Below are 18,443 nucleotides of genomic sequence, written 5' to 3'. Positions count from 1 at the left end.
GGTCTCGCTGACTGAGGCGGTTTTGAAGTGGGTTTTCCTCAAAGTGTGCAGACTAAGGCTAACAGCTTATACTTATCAACCCAACAGCCTCATTTTCTGGCTGTCTCGGGGCTTCTGGGTCAAGGATGCATCACTGTTGCCCTCCAACAGCAATTCTGGACTCCATCCGATTACTCACAGCCAGCCCGTGACAAACATCCAAAGCCACAAACAGGGGCACATTTGGCCACGCTAGTCCAAATGTTTTCCAGCTGGCTTTTCTACAGTTAGCACTAGCATGCACTATGCGTTGCGTGGTCTTTTTTTAGATTGAGAAAACGCAAGGACACAAGTTTGCATGTCAAGTTTTGAACGCATTCCAGTTTAAATGGCGCCAAACTACGACTCTTAGATTTGTCCTAAACTTAGGTTTGGGAGCCTGTGAAACTCATAGTAAAGGCTTCATTGTTTTGTTTAACGTTGGAAATTGAATTGAGCCAATTATATAGCATCATTAAAGTAGCTAATCTGTGAATGGTTTTATGACATACAAGTAATTATGTGCTGTTTGCATCTGTTTCTCAGGTACCATTTTTATGAAGACATATTTTTAGTACCAAATTAGCTTGCATGACAAACAAGCAGCTTCCGTCTCAGATTATGTATTTGGTGCTTTGTGTTGAACACCAGAAGCTTGTCATTTCCTACGTAATTAAAGTACGAAGCAGCTTGCTACGTTACGCAAAGTCTCGCCGTAATTGTTTTCGCACAACGCCACTGGTGCAGATAATTGGCCATTAGTGCCGTCTGAACAATGCAGGTTGGTGGCTGAACGCGGTTATGTTTTTTAATTATACGTCACTGTGAACGTCAAGCAATTATGTTGGTTTATAACTTTTCCCAGGGTTATTTTTGCTCTGTGGACAGGTGACTGATTTGACCCATAAATGGTCCAGAATGAAAATCACTTAGCCAACAAAAGAACATGATGAAAGAGCTGTAATCTTGTGTTTTTGATAGTATAATTTCAAAGATTATGTTGGTTTATTATTGCATACAGGGTTTGAAATTAACTTTTTCACTCACCGGCCAATTTGGCTACTAAATTTTTAAGTTACCGGCCATTTAGAACTTCTACTAGCCAAAAAAAAAGAAATAAAAAGAACAAGATTAACTATGTCACAGCTATATATATATATATATATATATATATAAATATACATTAATTTCTTTGTCAAACAAAATCCTTTCATTCAGCATCGCTTCACTTCACTTTCACCCTCATCACCAAAAATGTGTTTTAGGTGAACAGATCAATACAGTACAAAGAAAATAAAAAAATTTCAATGTCTTTTCTGTTAACCAAATGCTTTTTAATCTTCGCTATTGCTTCAATGCACATGAACAAGCGCGTCGTTATTTGTTGCGTAGTGACGTCTATGTTCAAGTAAGCCAGATATGAGCAGATTCTGCACAATACGCTGTATTTAATATATCATGAGGACTCACGAGAGTATTTGCGCTAAATCTGCACAGATTTGGCTTGCACAAACTTCCCCAGCAAAGTGAGTAAACATAATAAGCAACACGCCAAATTGGCTCGTGATTTGACAGCGTTACCCGCCACAGTTGATTTTTTTACCCGCATTTGGCGGGTGTTAATTTCAAACTCTGATTGCATGCAATTGTTGTTAATTCAAGAGCTAAATTTTAGCTGGTCACACTAATGACAAAATGCATCTCATGCTGTAAATCCTGTGACACATTCTTCTCTCTGTCCTCAGGTTCTGCCATTCGAGGTTTCACCCCGTTCAGGTTCTCTGTTGAACCGGTGGACACGCTAGCCGTACGCGGGCTCCCCGCTGTGCTGAACTGCTCAGCCGCTAGCGGCGCTCCCGTACGGGTGGAGTGGAAGAAGGATGGGACGTTCCTGAACCTGGTGGCGGACGACCGGAAACGACAGCTAGCCGACGGCTCTCTGCTCATCAGTACGGTGGTCCACAATAAACACAATAAGCCTGATGAGGGGGTGTACCAGTGCGTGGCCACCATCGACAATCTGGGTACCATCAGCAGCCGAACCGCACGACTCACAGTGGCAGGTATGAAAATTAATAAATCATATCTTAACACTGTAAAGCATACTGGATCATATTTGATACACTGCCTTTAACCCTCTAGGCGCCACGGTCGAGTTTACTCGACAAGATGCGGCACTGAATAAAACGGCCGATTTTGTCAAATTGGGTGTCAAATTTGATTCGACCTCCCCTCCACTAGATGGCAGACATGTCATACGTCATCCCCGAATCAAAAAAACGTAATGTTTCTATACAAAATGTTCGAGGTAGAGCGCATTGAATCAGTGCGATCAAAAGCAGAGCTAGTGTGCGAGTGAGCCATGTTATCAGATCCTCTCCGCAATCACGGCGACAGTATTGTGGTGGAGGCTTTGTCTAATGCCACTGGGTATGTTAGACGAGGTCGAAGTATTCATAGGACAGTTAGGAGGCAGGGTGAGGAGTCGCAATGACAATGACAGTAGTCCGAGCTGTGCACACTCGGCGCGGGCGCGAGGCACATCTGGGCGCGATGCTCGTATCATGTCACTCATGATCTGTGCCTTGCCGTGGCGAGTGAGCGTTTGAACTAAACGGGTCTTGTCTACTTGTGTTTGTATGTCATATGAATAATATATATGTGCCCCATACATGGAATCAAGAGTGCCTACTGTATTTAGTAAATGGAAAATCTCTACAGCAAAAGGCCAACCACTACATGCATTCGGTTTATTTCTACCATTTATTAGTAATGATTTACACAGTTTGTTTACTACTTACTATATACCTGAGCATTCAGTATTGTGCAATATAGGATACAGAAGGTGATGGACATTTTTGGGGGAAAGAAGTGCTGCATTTTATCATTTAAACATGTGACTTTTCATGAAAATTCTATAATCCAAGATTGCCACCACCATATGACGTCATAATATGCAAATTTGATGGGAAAATGTAATCCTTACATAGACTTTGGGTCATCCTTAATATTTCTCTAATTTACAGAAAGTCTCTATCTTTTATCACTTTTAAGATATAGCCTTTTGAAATTAAGATGTCAAAATCGAATGTTTTAGGAAAAAACCTCTGGCTCCTAAAGAGTTAAATTATCAACGTGATCAAAACCTGTTGCATACAATCTACTCCATGCCCTCTGAAAGGCCTTTTAGTATAATTGTAAAATTATCCACCTTCAGCTTGTGGTTCATGTCTTTTTGATGTGAAATCTTTAATGATTTCTATAAAGATAATGTAAGAGTAACTTTTATATTGTTAGTATATTTAAAGATGAACATTACTGGACTGAAGCTACTTAGGTTTACTTGATTATCCATACATTTTTGTTTAAAAATCAGTCACCAATACCAATTTTTATAAAGATCTCATTGATTTGCATCACAAGCTATTTGCATCATCTAACTTTTGGGTCATATAAATATTAGCAACTGCACCACATTGCATATTTTGCTACAATGTTGTTGTTTTTTTCCTCCTTGAGTATGAGCTCCATATTCTCACTTTATCATACTACTTTAGCCATAAAAGCCTGATGGATCAAATCTGATACTCAACAAAAAACACTTTTTTTTTAAGACTTTAATCCAAAGGTTTAATAAACTCTTCCATTTTAATTTTTGATTTTTTTTCTCGAACTATTATTTCATATGTCAGGCTTTACAGGGTTAATAATAAAAAAATTGTAACACTACACGTTTTTTTTTAAGGGTTATTCTAGTCTGAATCTCAAACAGCATGCGCTCCGACCATCTGCTGCGTATGAAAATGGCAAGATCTTTCTCAAAATCCCCATTTTTCTGAGTCAGGCTATATAGTCAATCTAATAGCAGGATTAGTGTGTGTTTGAACAGCAGGGTTAGATATCATCCAGGCCTTCACAGTTTGCTCTGACTGGAACCTCCATTTCCTTTAAAGACGCCCAGCAGAGTTTTCCACTGTTTGCTAGTTTTACTTCTTAAGCAAACGCTGTTGTAGTGAGAAAATCTAATGGGAAGACCCAGAATTGATATAATGTTTATGTAGCATCCCAGAAGATGATTTTAGAGCTCAAAGGTTGCTCTTGGAAGATTTAAATGGTTCATTTAAGTATCAACTTTGCCTCAGATGTCTCTCCTGAAGTTCCTTAGAAGAAGAAGAAAAACAGACACATGAGTCAATAGTTGTCATGCAATAAGAGTATAGACCAATGAAATTGTGGATAGCAGCTCAGATGAATCATTTTATTAGAAATATTGGCGTTCTTATTGAGATTTGATTACTGATACTGACTTTAAGTGAATCTGAGCAAGGTTTGAGCTCTTTTCCCAAACTCTAGAGGAGGAACTTCAGTTTATCTTTAGGAGAAACATCTGAGAAGCAGCAGACTTCAAGTCTTTATTTCATATATTTGCTATCTGTGAGGAATACATTCAGTAGGGTAAATGGTGTGCGTTCTTGGGTCTTTTTGTACAGTGTTTGAATCTAATTTACAGGCTATAAACTTCATATGATTCTGCAGTTCTGTGCCGTATTGATCTGTACTGTAGTGTAATGTATTGATCTGTGCACATGTCGGCAGTTCTGTATCAGTAGAATCTGCAGACCTTTCTGTTCTTGCAAAATATAGTGCAAGAAATGTTCCAGGATTACAGTATGTTATTGTGCTGCTGAGTACAGCAGTATTGTCTGATGGAAGCTTCTGATTGGTTCTTTGTTCACTGGGGCGTGGCCAAATTCTGATACATTAGTATTACACCCAACTTTGAATATAAAACACACAGAAATATATTTATTTTTTATTTGTCGAGGGGATATTTGGTATTCGGTGAGAGGAAAAATAAACATTTTAGATCTATATATTTGAGAAAAACATTTTTTTTTCCTTATTAAATATCGTATTTCCCTCAAATATGTCATATTACAGATTTGCATTTTAAAAATGCTCATGTTGATCCAAACCTCTATGAATTTTTTTTTTTTTTTTTTTTTTTTATGTTTTGAAGAATGTCTAAGCTGCTCTTTCTTTACAACATAAGCTTTTCCAGCTCCAAAATGGCAACAACAAAAAAAACTCCATTCAACAACTTAGTTATTTTTCTTTACTGCTAATCATTCTCTGTATGGGTTTGGAGCAACTTGAGGGTGGCTATATTTAATTTTGAGGGGCAACTATCTCTTTAAGTTGTGATTTAAGTTGTTAAAAGTGATTTCTGTCCTCTTCTTCCACATGCATGTACCATTACACAGGTTTTCACTCAGGAATATGAGCCACTGGAAGGTTTTTGGAGGGAAATGTTCCGCCTGGTCTTTTAACTCTGTTTAAAGAGTTTGACACCTGCGTAGTTCACACATTTGATGGTTCCTCACCTCTCTCCGCCTGTCTCTCTGGCCTTCAGGGAAAATTGGTCTTAAAACACAAGCGTTCTCTCTTTATTCTCAAACAAAACTCTGTCTCTTTTTCATTTCTCCAGTCGTCAGGTGCTTTCTCACCGAGATCTGGCCTGTGAAGCTGTATCAGTGGCTCCATATGCTGCTGGCAGAAATAAAGGATGCTTTTCTCTGCTCTGGATGAGGAATGACGTGTTCAGGCTTTCAGAGGAAGGGAATTAGCATCAGTGTATTATACTACATTAAGACTCGGAAGAGCTTTTGTGTTTTGGTTTTAATGCCTGTCAGTTTTGTGTTTCTGCTGTAGCTGTGTGCGCAGTGAATGTGACCCCTGACAGAAAGCACAGATTTACTAGATTTAGCATGTTCTGAAGAACATTAGAGCTGTGCTTGTGCTTGCCTGTGCAAAAACTACTGCTGTTAAAGGTAGTTGCTAAGGATTGTTCTGGGTGCTTTTTAGCAGGTTGTTGTTATGAGGTTGTCCTGGTGGTTTTTAGTTATTACTACATGGATGCTAGGGTGTTCTGACTGTGTTTTACTGCATTACTCAGTCCCTCCAGGATCTCACGATTATTTTGTGTGATTTTTGCGATCAGAATGACTGATTTTGTGGTGGTAATTTCCAGAAATATGTGAAAAAAAATGTGATTTTTATATTTTATAATTAGGACATCACATTTATTTACCATAATAGTATTATGTCAGACGCACAATAGTCATACATGACACAAATCACAAACAAAATGCATAGTCTATTCAAATTATCATCAAATTAACTTTTAAAACAACCTATGGCCAATTTTTCTACCTGACCTATGGAAATATTAACATTAATTGTTGTTGCTTGATTAACATTAACAACAGGAGGTAAATTAGGTTACTGTCACTTTAAGACCTACTGCAGCAATGACAAACATCCCAATCAGTTATTATTACTGATTGTTTTACGTAAATACTCGCCAAGATGAATATTTTGAAGTAATTGCAGCTATATGCATTTGTTCAAGCACTATAAAGAGAATTCGATACTCTAACGCTGACAGGCGGTGACGCAGTCAGTCACACACACACACACACACTGCAGTAAGGCAGTCACTCAGTCAGAGACAGACTGTCACTCGACTAGCTGAAATTAGTTCTCTTTCACGGTATACTGCGCTTTTAATAATTCTTTTGAGTACCATCAAGCATATCATACTTTTTGTGATGTCATTCAATCATGTTAAACGCGTCAATAAGTTTGCCGTAGCCTATACTGCCCAATGAAAACTGTTCGGATATCGGCTGATTCAGCTACATAGCCGGATATATAAAAAAAGAAAAAGTCTTTAGCGATTTGACACTTAAATCGGTCCTTGGCGCTTATGTGAGAGGGCAGGTGAGACACATTTTCTTTCGCCATGTTTCTGACAGACCGCACACAGACATCACGCGTGCGCAACATCTGTATCCAAATGCATTGAAACTTTAATTGAACTAGAGATATTTCAATTGGGTGATTATAATTTAATGTTTTGTGAGGTCTTTTTCATTTTTGTTATTATTTTGCGGTTAAATTACGAATTTTGTGAAAAAATGCGACATTTTGCATTGTATTCAGCGATCGCGGAATCGCGAAAAACTGGAGGGACTGAATGCAGTTGCTAGGTTGTTGTGTTGTACGGATATTCTGGTCTGTAGATGTGGCTCGGGTTCCTCCTTCAATGTACATCTGTGGGATTTTTTCCACCTATTTTCTGGTCAAGCAGGTAAAAATGATGCATCTGATCACTTAGTAAGGTAACACCAACAACACACATGATTTGAGAAATCATTAATTACGCTGGTCTTAAAGGAATAGTTCACTTCAAAATTAAAATTTTGTCATCATTTACTCAAGTGTTTTCAAACCTGTATGAATTTCTTTCTTCTGCTGAACACAAAGGAAGATGGCTTCCATAGTAGGAAAAAAAATACTATGGAAGACAATGGGGAACATCAACGGTTTGGTTACCGACATTCTTCAAAATATCTTCTTTTGTGTTCAACAGAAGAAAGAAATTCATACAGGTTTGAAACAACTTGAGGACAAGTAAATGATGACAGAATTTTCATTTTGAAGTGAACTATTCCTTTAATAAACCACTAACTTCAAGTATGAGTTGTAGTAATGATGCTTAACTTGATATGAAGCATTTGTAACTTGTCAGCTCAACCTGCTGTACAAAGACACATTTGAATGATTTGAAGGGCTTTAAGACATTTTTGTGCTTCTATTTTTATAGGAATCAACACTAATGCAGTAGCAGAGCACTAGAACACACACACACACACACACGTTTAAGTGCCTTGTCCGTGTTTTCAGATCTAGCGGCGGTGCACGGCATGGAGACATGAGCAATCCCAGGGGCCGTTGCACTGAAAGTTCAGGGCAGCCTGTATGAGGAACACACGCAGTATTTCAATTCAACGCTTTTCACAGTTCACAGGAGATCATTTAAAGCAGGACGCCACTCATTCTGACAGTTTCCTAGCATTATTTCATATGTTAATGGTCGTTTCATTCAGTCATTCGTTGCGCCAGGAAAAAGAGTGTGACAAGCCAATCCATCGTAGCGTCTCTCCTCTCTTTACACGCACTCATACAGTCACACTCACACGTTTTTGTTTTTGTTTTCCTCTCGAGTTTTCCTATAAAGACGACAATGCCCACTCCATTATTATTTATGTTTATAAAATGACCTGGAGAGACACTTGCACCATCTCTGCTGTGTTTATGGAGTAGCAACCATAAAATCAAACAAGACAGAAATGCATTATGGGAGCTGACGGAGGCGCCCCAGGCCAGGCAGGAAGAGGCTGAGCCGCTACTTTTGCTGACGATTTATGAAGGGAATTTTCTTTAAGCCAGTTAGAACAACTTACAGCTCTGTGCCCTAAAAACTTCCCTAAAACTACAAAAGGGCTGTTTCCGACACATAACCACTCCGAAACGCTCTCGTAAAGGGAAAGCCTTGTGGGAGTAGGGGAGTTGATTATTCAGGTGCTCGGCCTGGTGAACGAGAAGCTGTTTAATCTGGACTATTTTAACTGGCCATTTAAGCAATGATCCAGATACACTACTGTATCGAAAATGTATATAAAGGAAACGGTTATCTGATTATTTATACAGTTTAGTATCATTATAACAATATTTGACTGCACAATTCCACAACTGACCAATCAAATAATCCAAAGAGTCATGTAAAAACGAATAATATAACCCACTTTTTATGATTCAACAATTCAAAAACTATTTTAACAAGTAACACTTTCTTATTTTACAGTTGAAAAATCACTCAAACAAGATGTTTCTTGTTTATTGATGCATTGTTGATATTTGAAATCAGCCCAAACAAACACGCCCCTCCCTTCATTGCTCCGCCCCCCAAAACGCTTGAACACGCAAGAGTGGATGTCTCCTTATCAAAGCAAAATAATGCTTCACTAAAAATAAAGCGAAGATGACAAACGAATGACAAGGAAACAGTACTCGAGTAAATGCAAGCAAGAGTTTGTTGTTAGTCTCCGGCAGGTCCAGACAAACAGTGACACTCGTTAGAGCTAACATTACATCAACAGCATATCTTGGTTCTTTGAAACAATTTTACTCATGCAACCTTGGTGTCCGTTTTCAGGCCCTCCCTGTTAGGTCTCTCCAGCGCTGGAAAGCTTTTCTAATATTAACCCGTGTCCTAAAGCTCTTGCATGATCATAACCAGAGATATTCCTTTGACCTCTTTTGTAATGTCTCTCAGCCAACTCCCTTTCTTCAAAATCTTTCTTCAAATCTTTCTCTCTTCACGCCACCTACTGCTGATTGGCTCACTCTCTCTCCTCCCCATCATGAGTGGACCCGCCCCCTACTGCTGATTGGCTCACTCTCTCTCCTCCCCATCATGAGTGGACACGCCCCCTACTGCTGATTGCTCACTCTCTCCTCCCCCATCATGAGTGGACACACCCCCTACTGCTGATTGGCTCACTCTCTCTCCTCCCCCATCATGAGTAGACACGCCCCCTGCAGCTGATTGGCTCACTCTCTCTCCTCCCCATCATGAGTGGACACGCCCCCTGCAGCTGATTGGCTCACTCTCTCCTTCCCCATCATGAGAAGACACGCCCCCTGCAGCTGATTGGCTCACTCTCTCTCCTCCCCATCATGAGTGGACACGCCCCCTGCAGCTGTTTGGCTCACTCTCTCCTTCCCCATCATGAGTGGACACGCCCTCTGCAGCTGATTGGCTCACTCTCTCTCCTCCCCCATCATGAGTGGACACGCCCCCTGCAGCTGATTGGCTCACTCTCTCTCCTCCCCATCATGAGTGGACACACCCCCTGCAGCTGATTGGCTCACTCTCTCCTTCCCCATCATGAGTAGACACGCCCCCTACTGCTGATTGGCAGTGTGTTGTGCTGCTCGGTCCGATCCAATTTCAACAGCGTTTCTCACAATTCGCTTTCTGACATTAACACAATTCATATCTAAATGATGTTTCTTATGATTCTTAGACATGCTATATTGTGGCTGGGGTGTTTAGGTGGCTAAAAAATTTTTACTCATGCAACCTTGGTGTCCGTTTTCAGGCCCTCCCTGTTAGGTCTCTCCAGCGCTGGAATGGTAAATGGTAAATGGACTGCATTTATATAGCGCTTTCACAGACCCAATGGCCACCAAAGCGCTTTACATTTGCCTCACATTCACCCATTCACCCATTCACACACTCATTCATACACCGACGGGCGACGGCAGCCATGCAAGGCGCCATCCAGCTCGTCGGGAGCAGCCGGAGTTAGGTGTCTTGCTCATGGACACCTCGACACTTGGTCAGGTGGAACCGAGGATTGAACCACCAACCTTCCGGTTTGTAGACAACCTACATGAACCACTGAGCCACTGCCGCCCCAGATTGCCGCTTCACATCAGTTCTCTGGAAAGCTTTTCTAATATTAACCCCCATCATGAGTGGACACGCCCCCTACTGCTGATTGGCTCTCTCTCTCCTCCCCCATCATGAGTGGACACACCCCCTACTGCTGATTGGCTCACTCTCTCCTCCCCCATCATGAGTGGACATGCCCCCTACTGCTGATTGGCTTTATAAATTTTAGTGTAAAAAAACCTCAGAACACCCATTTAGTGCAAAAAAAAAAAACTCAGAACACCCTAGCAACCCCACTCTATAGTAACTGGGGTTGCTAGGGTGTTCTGAGTGAGTAGGTTTTTTTTTGTGGGTTTTTCCCAAGCAAGTACCAGTATAGTTTCTGGGATGTTCTGGGTGGTTTATAGTTATAGTGTGTTTCTATGCAGTTGGCAGGACTGTGGTTATTAGGGTGTTTTGATTTAGACAAGCCAAAAAACAATGAAGAAGCATCTTGAGGGAGTTTTGTACTCGGATATGGTGATCTTCGTCAGGCCATGAGAAATGTCTTCTCTTACTAGTCTTTGTTGTGTGCTTCTTATACACACACACACACACACACACACACACACACACACACACACACACACACACACAGTGCAACTCTAATGTATGTCCATATTTATATCCTCCTCCTGTAAAGTTTCTCTCTCTCCTTTCATTAAGTTCTACAGCTTCACATCAAAGTCTTGCAAACACTCAGTAAGTCGCGTCTGACTGCGCTCAACGTTTTACTGGGAATTCAATCAAACCTAACGCTTCTCGTTTATGTGATTTACGGGTGGACTCAAATTAGTCGTGAACGTTCCAGGTTCTTCGTCGTGTTTCTGATGTGTATTTTTAGATTTTTCTTCTTTTTCAGTAAACATAAGCATCAGTTCAAGTGTATATGTGTGTAGGTTTGTTTTCATGTGTGAAAGCACGCATCTATGATTCTTCACACAGCATCTCTGTGGTTATAGATTGTTTGTAACCCTTCAGTTCTCTAGCATCCCGTCCTAGAAGCATCATGATATTGTGAACCGACTGTAGTCAGAGACCGCATATTAAATTTCATGTGAAAACTACACTGTGAGGGACCAAAGTCCATATGGACCGGATTTTGCCAAGTAAGATCAAATATATGTTGTTGGTCCTGGAACGGCATTACTGTCTGAAAATTGTCATAACTCTAAATCAAACCCTACCCATAACTTATCCCTAAAATGATGGTGAATAACAGAGATGTAGAACTAACCCTAGTTGTAAGCCTAAACTTGAAATAAACTGGAAACGTGTCCCTCAACTCTGATTGGTTGATTTGAATGTGGTTCCAGGATCAACAAAGATGTTGATCCAGGTACATGTTGTACCTAGTGAAATCACATTCAATATTGAATATAATATTGATTGATTATGTCGATCAGAAGATAAAAAAAGATCAGATCAGAAAGTCATATTTGCTGTTGCTCTCTGTCGTTGTATTAGAAAAACTCAGACAGCACTGTTAACTAGTTTCTATCATTTAATGCTGATGTAAGGAAACATTTTAATAAACTGAAAATATAAAAATAACTTGGCAAGATTTATTTTAGCTGTGCAAACGCGTCGTCACAGTCTGTGAAAAGGGTCCGATCAATGGCATGAAGGCGAGTAAATGATGACAAAATGTTCATTTTTTGGTTGAAATAATGATATTTTATTGTGCAAACATAGTAAATTGTATAAGATCCAATTCCCCATCCATACACCATTTTTTGTCCATTACCCTGATTGGATTGTTTGTTTTGGGTCAAACCTGATGATTTCAAAATAGAAATTTTCAAAAAAACAGTTTTCTTGTGTTGTGTTTTTATAACACATTTAATGTCTTGTACGTTTTTCCCTCACAGTTACGTGTTTGTATCAAATTAAACCTGCCTTCAAGTCCAATAAAGGTCTTTTTTCTGACCTTTGAACTTTTCAGAGCCCTGAGGTGCGTTTAAAACGGTTTGCCTTCTCCTGTTTCACCTCCCACGCAAGTACAAGAAGATTGAGGTCATAAACGAACACGACTAATGTCATAAGGGTGTGAGGGACATTGATTGTTTCCTGATTGGTTGGATTTGACAGGTCTCTGATGTGTGATTGGTGCAGAAGCGTTGCTCGTGGAGGTGATTTTACAGAGCCTGTTCAGCTCCATAAACCTCTTCTCCTTTAAACCAGATTAAATGAGTTTTCCTCGATTGTTTATCGAGAACTATCGGCCCGGCTGTAGGAATTCCCACGGGTGTGTTGAGCTCATAGTGATGTGCTCGAGAGAGGGGAGGCAAATTGAGTCAGGAAAACTCAGACGACTTGATAATTGTGTTCCATAAAGTGTGCTTTAACGGTTTGATGGTTTTAGATGCTCACGGGTCTTAGAAGAGCCGCCTACAGATCCTAACACTGATGCTAGACACTGAAATCCTGAATCGGCAAGCTCTAATTGGGTAACTTTGTGCTACTTAGTTTTGCCTTGTTCTATCAGTCTTGACATTTTTAATGATAATATCCACCTTTATTTTATTTTTATTTTATTCAAAGCGTGGTTGTCTTTTTTTAATTTCTTTTTTTAAAATTTTCTCATTGATTTTTATCATCTTTTTGCTTTATTTTGTATTTTTTTATTTTCAATTCATTTTCATTTTTAGCCTTTTATTTTATATTTATTATTATTTTTATCAATTAATATATATATTTTTTTTAAAACATTGTAACAATGCTTGTTTTTGTTATTTCTTTTTTCTTTGATTTGGCATTTTATTATTATTTCTATTTTATTTGAAAAATGTAGCAATTAATATTACTTTTTTAAACATTTTAACAAAGTTTGCTTGTTTAATTTTAGTTTTATAATTATTTTTTTATTAATATTTATTTTTTCTCAATTTTCTTGTTTTTCAGTTTTTTGTATCATATTCACAAAACTTTCACGGACATTTTGTATATGTATGTATATGTAAACAATATATCAAAAGAACAAACAGAGCATTTTAGTCTAGCTTCATTCGTTCTTTTTATCAACAATTGAATGTGGGTAAGTTTCATTAATATAAAAAAGATAAGCTGAGAAAATCGCAATTTTGTCAAAGACTTCGTCGGATCAGATTCAGAACGATGATAAAAACATTGCGTTAAGGATAACTCAAAACTACAGTTAAGGATAAATTCTGTCTCACTGATCCTGTTCAGATTCTCCACTAACTGAATTATAAATTCGTAAGTTGAAAGACTGATCCTGAATCAGAAATGCATCATCTTCCAGTTGAAGTGGACAAGTCTGACCTTTAGCGTTCATGATCTCGTCTCACCGCACGTCCATCAGACCTGAACATGAACTAGCTCTCCAGACACTGAGAGTTTCCAGCGAACATTAAACTGCTCATCTCTAGGCGATCTGAGTGACCCGTGCGCAGTCGTCTGGAGATGAGATGACCTTTCCTAAGATCTGGCCTTCCATCATGGAGTTTAATGATGACTGGATGATCTCTCCACCTCATGTTCTCCATCGTCCTTGACTCCCTGCTGTGTCTCCACTTTAATAATTCTCCTTCAGACTCTGCTGCAGATATTATGCATCTTATCGTTTCAATTCTGGCCCGTCCTGCTTATTTTGCTGTGTTATTCAGGATGTGAAATGTCTAAAAGTGATGTTTTACTTGGATTCTTACCCAGACAAATTTAAAGGGGTCATATTCACAAATTTAAATTGCAATATTCTGCACTTTGATGGTTTATCTTTATCAACTTTTTTATTTTATAAACAATTTTATATATTTCAATGTTTAATGCTTATTTAATTTTATTTTTTCTTAAATATTTTTTTATTTTTACGAGGTTTGTGTTGTAATTTTTTATATTTGAAAAAAAGGTTTCTTGTGCCATAGTCATAATTAGGTTTAAGTTTGGTAATTTTCCGCTCTATTATAATTTAAAAGGCTTTTTTTTGTACTGTACCTTTAAGACTTAAAGGGAAAGTGTACCTATAAATTCTGTCATCATTTACTCACCCTCATGTCCAAACCTGAGTGAATTTCTTTCTTCTGTTGAACACAAAAGAAGATATTTTGAAGAATGTTGGTAATCAAACAGTTGTCGGTTGCAATTGACTTATACTAGGGTGAGTAAATGATGACAAAACTTGAATTTTGGGTGAACTATCCCTTTAAATCACCTTTATATTGACTAACGTTTGCTCACCAACTTTCATCAAGGTAGCAAAAGCGCTGAATACTAAACGGGCACTTATGGTCTGGTCGGACTGGACAGGGAGTTTTGCAGTTCAGAGTCATATCTACCTACATCAAACTCAAAGGTGAAAGAAAATTCATTATTTAATGAAATAGCCCCTTTTACGTCTGTTCTTTCTGCATTCATTAAGGCGCTCTGCTTTTTAAGGAAAAAACCTAAACTCGTCCCTGAGTGGCTACAACTACACACTATACTTCCTCTGGTTTCGGCTAATGCATCTGGACCTTTTTAAAGCGAGCACCTCGGCTTTCTGCATTAAAACCGTTCCCCATTAACACGGGCGGTGAATTAATGCCATTGCCGGCTCTGTGACTCCATTAATGCGTTCTGTAAACACAGCATATATGTCATTACGCTGAGGTCATTCATTACGCAACCACTAAAATATTAAAGATTAACACACGATTGCCGGCTCACGTGTTAAACTTTGCAGCTCACTGTTCGTCTGCCTTTAGGAGTTGTTTACAGATGGCCATGGGTAATTTCAAATGCATATATTTACATCTTTGAACATTTCTGTCCTATTTTAGAAGAAAGGGTTTGCAGTAAATACACTGAGGTCTAAAATCTGAGCTCTGATGGCGTGCCGGTGTTCCTCTCACTCGCAGATAATGAGACTGAATGATAAAAGCAGAAAGAGTGTGAGGGAAGATGCTTTGAATCGGAAACCATGCCGGGCTACTCGTTTAAAATGGGTGAACTACAATCAAGCTTTTTTTCTGAAAAGAAGTGTAGTACTCTATACATTCTTAATCAGAGCAATTTTTTTGACTCTCAAACAATTCAAGTTCAAGAGCTTTTTGCATCTTTATAGCAAAATATTTAGTTAAATGCAGCTGTGCGTCAGTATGTTTTCAGCTTTGTTGTATTATATGCTCTTTTGTTTACCTATTTGAATTTAAAAATTATTGTCTTGGAAGAAATCAATTCAATGATTCATTCTCAGAGTCACTTGTAATGTTCCTGAATGAATCTGTTTCTGAATCAGTGAGTGCATTTGCATGCACCCTCATAAGGGGATTTTGGCACTATTGCGATTTAAACTTTACAGGACCTCATGTAAATGCAATACTTGGATTAAACTAATGCGATTTAGCTCAGTCGTAGTAACCATATTTGCATTAAACTGTGGCGTACACCGATTTTAATCACAATTAACAGGCATGTAAACACCTCAGTCGCATTATTACCGTTCTGACCAAAGTTTGCATGTGCTCGTTTCTTCATGAATGAACTCCATGACATTATTATTAAGTTTTAACTCTTGCTAAACCCTGTCAACTCAACTCGCTGCGCAGTCTCTGCTCCATATCTCCATCCAGACGGCGTGAAGAATGCGACGGCAGCGTATAGGCAAACCCGGTGTTCATCACGCCACCGAATTATATTCAGTACGTCCATAAAAAAATATTTAGAATTTAAATCAATGGCCGGTAACATACATACTTTATGCCTATTTGAGTGTGGTATTACCATACTAATAATCAGAATAATGAAAATTGCATGTAAACTGGAGTGAAAGGTTCTGCTCGTGTCATGTAAACATCTTACTGCGATTAAGACCTTACTCTGACTATTAGAAATAATCCCATAATTGGTGCACATGTAAACATAGTCAGTCAGTGTTATCATTGCATTTATGAATAAATGACTCGCTCAAAAAAATTCAGTCAGTTTAATTGTTTTTAATTTAAATCTATATAAGCATTTGCTATAAAGATGCAAAGAAGCCTGTGAAAACTGTGAAGTTTTGGAAACAGCTGAGCTACTGTTAAACTACCGAAACTGTAGTGAAGTTTCTAGCAGTAGAAGTTTATTTAGTTACTTCCAATAGAAAGAAACCAGCATATTTGAGACATTCTTTTAAGTCCTCTAGATGTAAATGAAAGCACATTGTGTGTTTGAAAAAAAAAAAAAAAAAAAAACCCTCAATGCGTCAAATGTTGAATCATTTTCGCACATGTGCTCCAGATGTTTGTGTTGCCATAGTGACAGCTGTCGCAGTGGCAGTCATTTATATTCAAGCGTTTCCTCCACCAACAATGGCAGCTCCTCTTTGTTTGTGTGTTGAGGGTCTCTTCCTCTCCTGTGATTGATTTTACATTAGTGAATCACACGTATCGATTTGAGCCGCTCGTTTGTCAGCGCGTGTCTGTCCTCGGGCTCATTACACTCCTGCAGTGTGTCTCTGACGCTTTTCACACCTTTCCCTGTGTTTTTAGCTTTAGGGCTCGCAAATATTTCTATTACTGCCACATTTATGGTTTCATGTCTGTCGTGTGAAGTTCAGCATCAAGTCTCACATTTACACTTAATTTAGGATCAGAAATTCAAGAAAGAAAATAGTGTAATTTACTCGCCCTCATTTGTTTGCTCTAGATCACGAGATGTTTTGCTGTTATTTTTAAAGTATTCATTACTTCAATGAGCTTATTGTTTCTGCCTTAAATTATTACATTGTTTAAATTAATGCATTTTTAGCTAATTGTGATTTTGTATATGTACATTTCTGAAATACATAACTTAGACAGTTACAGATCACTCTAAATTGTAATGTGGACTCATGCATTTTCTGTAAAGCTGCTTTGAAACGATGTGTGTTGTGAAAAGCACTATAGAAATAAATGTGAATTGAGTTGAATTTTCCATATGGTGAATGCATATAATGACTATCGAAAAAAACTCCTGCTTAACATTCAAAGACGTCTGAATCATAAGAAAACTGTGTGAGGAACCGGCCCAAATTTGCATCGCTCAAATTTCTTTTGCACATGCATATTTTAACTTACTGATTGTGTATTCTCATATGCAAATGATATAATAGCTGGAGTGAAAAGCAATCAGTGATAAATTACCTAAAGCTCATAAAGCTGTTGTAGACAAGTCAAATTTATTTATATAACGCCTTTTACATTACACATGGTTTCAAAGCAGCTTTACAGAAAATCATGATGTCATGCCGTATAGCAGATTAGAGCCGGGCGATAATATTGTTTACATTTTGCAATTATATAAGCAATCAAGCCGTTGAAATTTGATCATGTATATCACCATAAATGAGTATACTGCATGTATGCAGATAAAGTTGGACATACCTTATATGAAGAGCAATAATGTAGATACGTTTTGTGTCAAAATAAAATATCATGCTGTTGAGGTTTGCTATAAAGTGTATATCACATTACTTCCTTGTATGTATGTATGTATGTTTATAAAGTTGGATGCAATGTATATCCTATAACTTTATAGACCTGTGCAATAATACAAATTACGTTTTTGTGACATCACAGTTTATATTGCTGTACGCATGTATGCTTGATCTTGTATAAAATTGAAATGTGGCATATGAATCTTTGTCAAATGAAGCTTCATAGTACCTTGATTCTTCACATCATCTCCTTTTGTGGTGTCTAGAAGTCTAATGTTTGGTTGCATTTTGATTATGGATGATGGAAATATTGGCTTACTTTACATGTAAATCTGGATCTTAATTTGTCCCTCGGTCTTTGCAGTTGCCGCGCCGTCAGGCCATCCGCCATCCGTACCACTGAAAGCTGTTTGTGTTGTCCCGCGTCTGAATGGGACCCTGTGTGGTCTCGCGAGTGTCCTGTTAGCGCCTGCTCTGTTTACGTGTGTGTGAGGTCTCGTGTTGCTCTTGGAGCGTGTGGACGTGAGGCGGTCAGTGGGGGAAGTGTGAGGGAACCGGAGGAGCAAATGTTTGTGGAGGGCAGATGAATAGAGGGGCTTTTTCTGTGTGTTTGCTCGGGGAGGAATGTGAGGAGCGACTGAGATGCACAGGAGACCTCACCAGTATTTGGAAAGCTGCTGG

General features: G+C 38.7%; 1 protein-coding gene across 5 annotated transcripts in view; it reads left to right on the top strand.

Annotated features, from left to right (window-relative positions):
- Window positions 1-18,443, top strand: part of LOC130106435 (neogenin) — a 138,267-nt gene that overhangs the window by 45,321 nt on the left and 74,503 nt on the right. For all 5 annotated transcript variants that reach the window (XM_056272553.1, XM_056272555.1, XM_056272551.1 and 2 more), the window contains exon 2: window positions 1,764-2,081. In XM_056272553.1, coding sequence (XP_056128528.1) covers window positions 1,764-2,081 — 318 coding nt within the window. The remainder of the gene's footprint in view (window positions 1-1,763; window positions 2,082-18,443) is intronic.

The sequence above is a fragment of the Rhinichthys klamathensis genome, unplaced genomic scaffold, assembly GCF_029890125.1.
Source record: "Rhinichthys klamathensis goyatoka isolate OS25496 unplaced genomic scaffold, OSU_Roscu_1.1 h1tg000341l_1, whole genome shotgun sequence".
NCBI lineage: Eukaryota > Metazoa > Chordata > Actinopteri > Cypriniformes > Leuciscidae > Rhinichthys > Rhinichthys klamathensis.
This window is presented reverse-complemented; position numbering and strand designations above follow the sequence as displayed.